Genomic DNA, 7,577 nt, shown 5'->3' with positions numbered 1-7,577 from the left:
AACTGTACATAAAGTCCTAGTCAAGCAGAAGGATTCCGTTATGATGAGTGATGGAAAAGGAAGGGAAGGGAGAGAGTGAGAAGCAGAGAGTTGAGTCTTATCAGTCCCTCTCTCTGTGAGTGTTCTTCTCTCTGCTATCAACATCTAGATGTGTATAAGAGACAAGCAGAGAGTTGAGTCTTATCAGTCCCTCTCTCTGTGAGTGTTCTTCTCTCTGCTATCATTTCATCTTTGTATGTGAGGCGTTCAGAGGGTTGTACATGGAATCGAAAAGAGTTCTACCTGGAACCAAGAAGGGTTCTACGTGGAWCCAAAAAGTGTTATCCTATGGGGACAGCCGAAGAACCATTTTAGAATTCTTGTTTCACTTAAACAATGGGGAGGAACCAYAAAGATCAGTTTSAGGACTACTGGAATTCTTTGCAGCTCAGCAGATTCCACTTGCACGACTGATCAGTTCKCTTACCACAGRCAAATGTATACTGAACAAAAATATAAACGCAACACGCAACAATTTCWAAGWGTTTACTGAGTTACAGTTCATATAAGTAAATCAGTKAATTGAAATAAATTKATTAGGCCCTAATCTAGGGATTTCARATGACTGGGTATACAGATATGCATRTGTTGGTCACAGATACCTTYAAAAAATGTAGGGGTGTGGATCAGAAAACCAGTCAGTATCTGGTGTGACCACCATTTGCCTCAATCAGCGCAACACATCTCCTTCYCYTAGAGTTGATCAGGCTGTTGATTGTGGCCTGTGGAATGTTGTCCCACTCCTCTTCAATGGCTGTGCGAAGTTACTGGATATTGGTGGGAACTGYAACACYCTGTCGTACATGTCAATCCAGAGCATCCCAAACAMGCTCAKTGGTTGACATGTCTGGTGAGTATGCAGCCTATTGAAGAAMTTGAACATTTTCAGCCTCCTGGAATTGTGTACAGATCCTTGCGACATGGGGCCATGCATTATCATGCTGAAACATGAAGTGATAGGGGCGGATGAATGGCATGACAATGGGCCTCAGAATCTTGTCACAGCATCTCTGTGCATTCAAATTGCTATTGATAAAATACAATTGTGTTCGTTGTCCGTAGTTTATGCCTGTCCATAACCCCACCGCCACTATGGGCCCCACAGCCTCTGCCATCTGCCCGGTACAGTTGAAACCAGGATTCACTTCTCCAGCGTGCCAGTGGCCAACGAAGGTGAGCATTTGCCCACTGAAGTCGGTTACGACGCCAAACTTCAGTCCTTGCAGAGCAAGGGGAACCACTACTTCTAGGTTTCAGAGCAAGTGACGTAACCGACTGAAAGGCTGCTAGCGCGCACCACCGCTAACTAGCTAGCCATTTCACATCCGTTACACCAGTGGCCAACGAAGGTGAGCATTTGCCCACTGAAGTCGGTTACGACGCCAAACTTCAGTCAGGTCAAGACCCTGGTGAGCACGACGAGCACGCAGATMACCTTCCCTGAGATGGTTTCTGACAGTTTCATCAGCTGTCCGACGGGTGGCAGGTCTTAGATGATCACGCAAGTGAAGAAGCCTGATGTAGAGGTCCTGGGCTGGCGTGGTTACACATGGTCGGCAGTTGGTCTCTCAATATTCTAATCTCTCAAAGTGCATCTCAAAGTGCACGCATTTAGCTGTTGAAATTCATTTTTAGCCAGGGGAGAATGTCCCCAGACCACCTACTGGCTTTGGGCTAAGCCTCCAATTGTCTTCAAATCCTAGAAACGTCCCTTCCTAAAGGCATTTTCCCAAAGCCATCTCCCGCAGTAATGGTTCTGTTGTTGAAATAGACAGACAAATAGTGAGGAAATAAACAACAACAGGGAAAAGGATGGAGGAAGGGAGGAGAGCACACGCCAGTTTATAGGACCAGGCGCGCAGCTGATTMCTGGTCCCTGATAGAAGGATGTGTGTGCACGTAGCCGAGTGGGCGGTTTCACTTCGATTGTCAATCTTTTATCGCTTCTCTGTGTGTCACCAACGCTTTCCTCTCTTCTCCACACTGCACCATCAACCTCTAACGACGTCGAGGGACCATAGGGGGTCACACAGCGACGCAGGGGAACTGAAATGTAAACGGTCAACGATTGATCATAGCCCTTGGACTTGTCAGCCTTTCATTTCCAGCCGAGTCGCCGTGAGACAGCAGAAACATATGGCTCCCTGAAATAGCTGCTGCGGACCATATTGAACTGCAATTGATTCACGCCAGAGGGTCAATAGTGTTATAAGATAAAAGCCGGAAAGCTTCCACTCGTGACTATAGTTTCTATGAAATATATGTTATTTTTATACCGGTGTTTTTGRGCTTTCGTTTTTGTACGCTTTCGGTGATCCCGCGCAGCTCCCCTTTCTAACACCCATCATAACAAGACTCGGTTTAGCGGGTTGCTTGCTCGGCGATAAATTAAATTAGATGAATAATTCACTCCGAGGATAGAGGAGTGCGTCGTTTAGCKCAGTCACTCTTCACCGGCGCCCGTTCGTCCCAGTTTGCCTCGGGATTGGGTCTCTTCGCCACCGGGAGTTCCCCTACCTCGGCTCGGTCTCGTCGTTGTTCTTCCCGGTGACCTACAGAAGAGCGAGTTCGCGCTCCTCGCTAACAGATCATGTCAGCGGAATCGGTGTTGATCCCGGACGACCGGGCATTCAGCAACTTCAAGGAGGAGTGCGGGAGCGAGGAGGGCTGGAGTCTGACCTACAACAAGACGGGCATGACCGTGTGGACCCAGACTATTGGAGGAGACGAGGAGAAGTCACTCCACAAGATTAAGGTGAGAACAGGGTAGGCCGGTAAACAGCTGAATATAATGTGTGTAAAGCAGAGGGCACCATACGGGCTACCTCGGTCACACAGTCCCATAGTAGGAAGTATAAAATTGCCTAAATTCAAACCCTTACGTAATATTACTCAAAGGAGGGCAAGGAAGTGTTATTTACAGGAAGAAAGCACAGAATTAGATCAGGGCCTGGGTCAGGTGTGTGTATCCGGGTRTGTGGCAGGATAGCCGGCAAACAGGTGTTCACATAGAGTTGTTTGATGAAGGGAGGAGGGGAAGAGAGAAACAGAAGGTCAAACAGGATGTGTGTGGACTGTATACGTGTTTAATCATCTCTGACATCACACTGTAGGAGCAGGCTACTGTGAACTCAAACAGGTGTGTGTGTGTGTGTGTGTGTGTGTGTGTGTGTGTGTGGTGTTGTGTGTTGTGTGTGGTGTGTGTGTGTGTGTGTGTGTGTGTGTGATGTAAGTGCGCTGCAGGGTATCTGTTCTGCTACCTGTGAGGGTGGGCTACTGAATGGCAGTTACCTTAACTGACACACACATTTTTGACAAGAATGACGGTCAGAGAGGGATCCTATGATGGGTTGGTAGGTAGGCAGTAAACCTGTATATTAGCTGCATTCTATCTGTCCCTGAAGTGTCTGTTGGCCTGATTTGCGTAATGCCACGGAGGTGTTTAATGTGTGCTTAAGGAGAGGCCTTGCCTCTCTCTGCACTCATGCCTGTAGGGGTTGTTGGTGTGTGTGTGTGTGTGTGTTGCTCAGTTTGTCATCAGAGGTAATCTCTCTGTGTATTCATACACGGACAGGTGGCCTTCTCATAATAGCTCCACAAACACAGAGACCGAGAGGGAGGACAGCAGTCTGCTTACCACACCATAGCAGGATACACACACTGAGAGGGAGGACAGCAGTCTGCTTACCACATCATAGCAGGATACACACACTGAGAGGGAGGAAGCAGTCTGCTTACCACACATAGCAGGATACACACACCTGAAGGGGAGGACAGCAGTCTGCTTACAACATGCGGATAAACACACTGATTGGAGTATCCCTCAAACGTTAGCATCCGTGTGTCCTCTTAAACTCGTATGTAATGTATGTGTGTCTCTCTAAACTCGTATGTAAAGTGTATGTGTTGTGTCTCTCTCTAACTCTTATGTAAATGTATGTGTTGTGTGTCTCAAATTAGAGGTCGACCGATATGATTTCAACGCCGATACTGAACTGATTATTGGAGGACCAAAAAAAGCCGATATCGATTAATCGGCCGATTTTTATTTTTTATTTGTAATAATGACAATTACAACAATACTTGAATGAACACTTTATTTTAACTTAAATATAATAACATCAATATCAATTAAGCCTCAAAATAAATAATGAACATGTTCAATTTGGTTTAAATAATGCAAAAGCAAAGTGTGGAGAAGAAAGTAAAAGTGCAATATGTGCCATGTAAGAAAGCTAACGTTTAAGTTCCTTGCTCAGAACATGAGAACATATGAAGCTGGTGGTTCCTTTAACATGAGTCTTTCAATATATCCCAGGTAGAAGTTTAGGTTGTAGTTATTTATAGGAAATTATATGGACTATTTCTCTCTATTCGATTTGTATTTCATATACCTTTGGACATTGGATGTTCTTAATAGGCACTTTAGTATTGCCAGTGTAACAGTATAGCTTCCATCCCTCCCCGCCGCTACTTGGGCTCGAAACTCAGGAACACATCGACAAACACACTCCTCGAGGCAGCGTTACCAAGCAGAGCAAGGGAAACAACTACTCCAAGTCTCGAGCGAGTGACGTTTGAAAACGCTATTAGCGCTCACCCGCTAATAGCTAGCCATTTCACATCGGTACACCAGCCTAATTCTCGAAGTTGATAGGCTTGAATTCATAAACAGCAGAGCTGCTGGCAAAACGCACGAAAGTGCTGTGTTGAATGAATGCTTGCTGCTGGTGCCCCCATCGCTCAGTCAGGACTGCTCTATCAAATCATTGACTTAATATAACATAATAACACACAGAAATACGAGTCCTTAGGTCATAATAAGGTCGAATCCGGAAACATCATCTCGAAAACAAAACATTTATTCTTTCAGTGAAATACGACCTTCCGTGTTTTATCTAACGGGTGGCAATCCATCAGTCTAAAGTATTCCTTTCATTGCACAACCTTCAATGTATGTCATAATTACGTAAAATTCTGGAAAAACTAGTTCGCAATGAGCCAGGCCGGCCCAAACTGTTGCCTAACCCTGATCTGCGTGCAATGAACGCAAGAGAAGTGGACACAATTTCACCTGGATAATATTGCCTGCTAACCTGGATTTCTTTTAGCTAAATATGCAGGTTTAAAAATATATACTTCTGTGTATTGACTTTAAGAAAGGCATTGATGTTTATGGGTTAGGTACACGTTGGATCAACGACAGCTTTTTCGCGAATGCGCACCGCATCAATTATATGCAACGCAGGACACGCTGAATAAACTAGTAATATCATCAACCATGTGTATGTTATAACTAGTGATTTTATGATTGAATTGTTTTTTTATAAGATTTTTAATGCTAGCTAGCAACTTACATTGGCTTCTTACTGCATTCGGAACAGGCAGCTCCGCTGAGGCAGGTGGTTAGAGCGTTGGAACTAGTTAACCGTAAGGTTGCAAGATTGAATCCCTGAGCTGAACAAGTAAAGATCTGTCGTTCTGCCCTGACACAGGCAATTAACCCACTGTTCCTAGGCCGTCATTGAAAATAAGAATGTGTTCTTAACTGACTTGCCTAGTTAAAAATAAAGGTGTAAAAAAAAAAAAAGATCTGCAAAATCGGTGTCCAAATTGACGATTTCTGATTGTTATGAAAAACTTTAAATCGGCCCTAATTAATCGGCCGACCTCTAGTCCAAATATGGTTTGTGTGTCGTGCCCGGAGGGAGAGAGAGAGTAGAAGAGAGGAGAGAGAGAGAGGAAAATAATTATCATCCACATCTCTATAAACTCCGCATCATCATTATACTGACACACAAAGGCAGCTGCGCTATGCTCTGCATGTACAGTGCATTCGGTAAGTATTCCAGGACCCTTGACTTTTTTTTCCCACTAAACCAATCTGCACACAATCCCCATACTAACAAAGCAAAAACAATGTAAAATAAAACATGTTTTGCAAAGGTATATAAAAAAATACAAATGTCACATTTACATACAGTAAGTATTCCGTACTTTGTTGAAGCACCTTTGGCAGTGATTCAGCCTCGAGTCTTCTTGGGTATGACGCTACAAGCTTGGCACACCCTGTATTTGGGAGTTTTTCCATTCTTCTCTGCAGATCCTCTCAAGCTATGTCAGGTTGGATGGGAGTGTCGCTGCCACAGCTATTTTCAGGTCTCTCCAGAGATGTTTCATTCGGGTTCAAGTCCGGGCTCTGGCTGGTCACTCAAGGACATTCAGAGACTTGTCCCGAAGCCACATCCTCGTGTGTCTTGGCTGTGTGCTAGGTTGTTGTCCTGTTGGAAGGTGAACCTTCCACCCCAGTCTGAGGTCCTGAGCGCTCTGGAGCAGGTTTCATCAAGGATCTCTCTCTAATTTTGCTCCGTTCATCTTCCCCTCAATCCTGACTAGTCTCCAGTCCCTGCCGCTGAAAAACATCCCCACAGCATGATGCTGCCACCACCATGCTTCACCGAATGGATGGTGCCAAGGTTTCTCCAGACGTGCCGCTTGCATCAGGCAAAAAGTTCAATCTTGGTTCATCAGAGCAAGACTCTTGATTTTCTCAATGTTCTGCGATGTCCTCTAGGTGCCTATGGCAAACTCCAAGTGGGCTGTCATGTGCTTTTTACTGAGGGAAGTGGAGCTCTGTTCAGGAGTGACCATTGGTTCTTGGTCAACCTCCCTGAGCAAGGCCTTCTTTCCCGCGATTGGACTCAGTTTAGCCGGGCTCCAGCTCTAGGAAGGAGTGCTACTGGTTCAACTTATTCCGTTAAGAAATGAGAGCCACTGGTGTTCTTGGACCTTCAATGTGCAGGCATTTTTGGTACCCCTTCCCAGATCTGTGTGTCTACACAATCCTGTCTGCAGAGCTCACTGACAATTCTTCCACCGCAGGCTTGGTTTTCTGCTCTGACATGACTGTCAACTGTGGGACCTATTTTAATAAAGGTGTTTGCTTTTTCCAAATTCCATGGTCACTATTAATAAGGTATTCTGTTTTTATTTAAATAAATAGTAAAACTTCTTAACCTGTTTGTTCACTTGCCGTTATGGGGTTTTGTGTGTAGATTTGATGAGGAAGATGTTTTTATTTTAATCCATTTTAGATAAGGCCTGTAACGTAACAAAAGTGGTAAAAGTAATTGCGTTCTGAATACTTTCTTAAATGCTCACTGATGTGGCTGGTTAAACAAGCTGTCAGACTGACGTGGTACTGTTTGGACTGGTGTAAAAGCTGTCAGACTGACGTGGTAACTGGTTGACGGTTTAGAACAAGCTGTCAGAACTGACGGTCCTGTTTGGACTGGTGTAACAGCTGTCATGACTGACGGGTACTGTTTGGACTGCTGTAACCAAGCTGTCAGACTGGAACGGGTCCTGTTTAGGACTGTTGAACAAGCGGTACAGGACTGAGCGGGTACTGTTTGGACTTTCTCCGAGCCCACACACACCCTGAGCGAGGGGAAAAACCCTGCTCCATGATGGTATACAGATACACACTCATCCCCTCTCATCCTTCTTCGTTCCACATTTGTCTCTCCCGTGTCCAG

General features: G+C 45.0%; 1 protein-coding gene across 1 annotated transcript in view; it reads left to right on the top strand.

The window, feature by feature from the left end:
- Positions 1 to 1,939: 1,939 nt before the first annotated feature.
- Positions 1,940 to 7,577, top strand: part of stard10 (StAR related lipid transfer domain containing 10) — a 13,525-nt gene continuing 7,887 nt past the window's right edge. The window contains 1 exon segment of the mRNA XM_023967292.2: positions 1,940 to 2,794. Within this exon segment, the coding sequence (XP_023823060.2) occupies positions 2,630 to 2,794 (165 nt within the window). The 5' untranslated portion in view covers positions 1,940 to 2,629.

This window comes from Salvelinus sp. IW2-2015, linkage group LG22, assembly GCF_002910315.2.
Source record: "Salvelinus sp. IW2-2015 linkage group LG22, ASM291031v2, whole genome shotgun sequence".
NCBI lineage: Eukaryota > Metazoa > Chordata > Actinopteri > Salmoniformes > Salmonidae > Salvelinus > Salvelinus sp. IW2-2015.
This window is presented reverse-complemented; position numbering and strand designations above follow the sequence as displayed.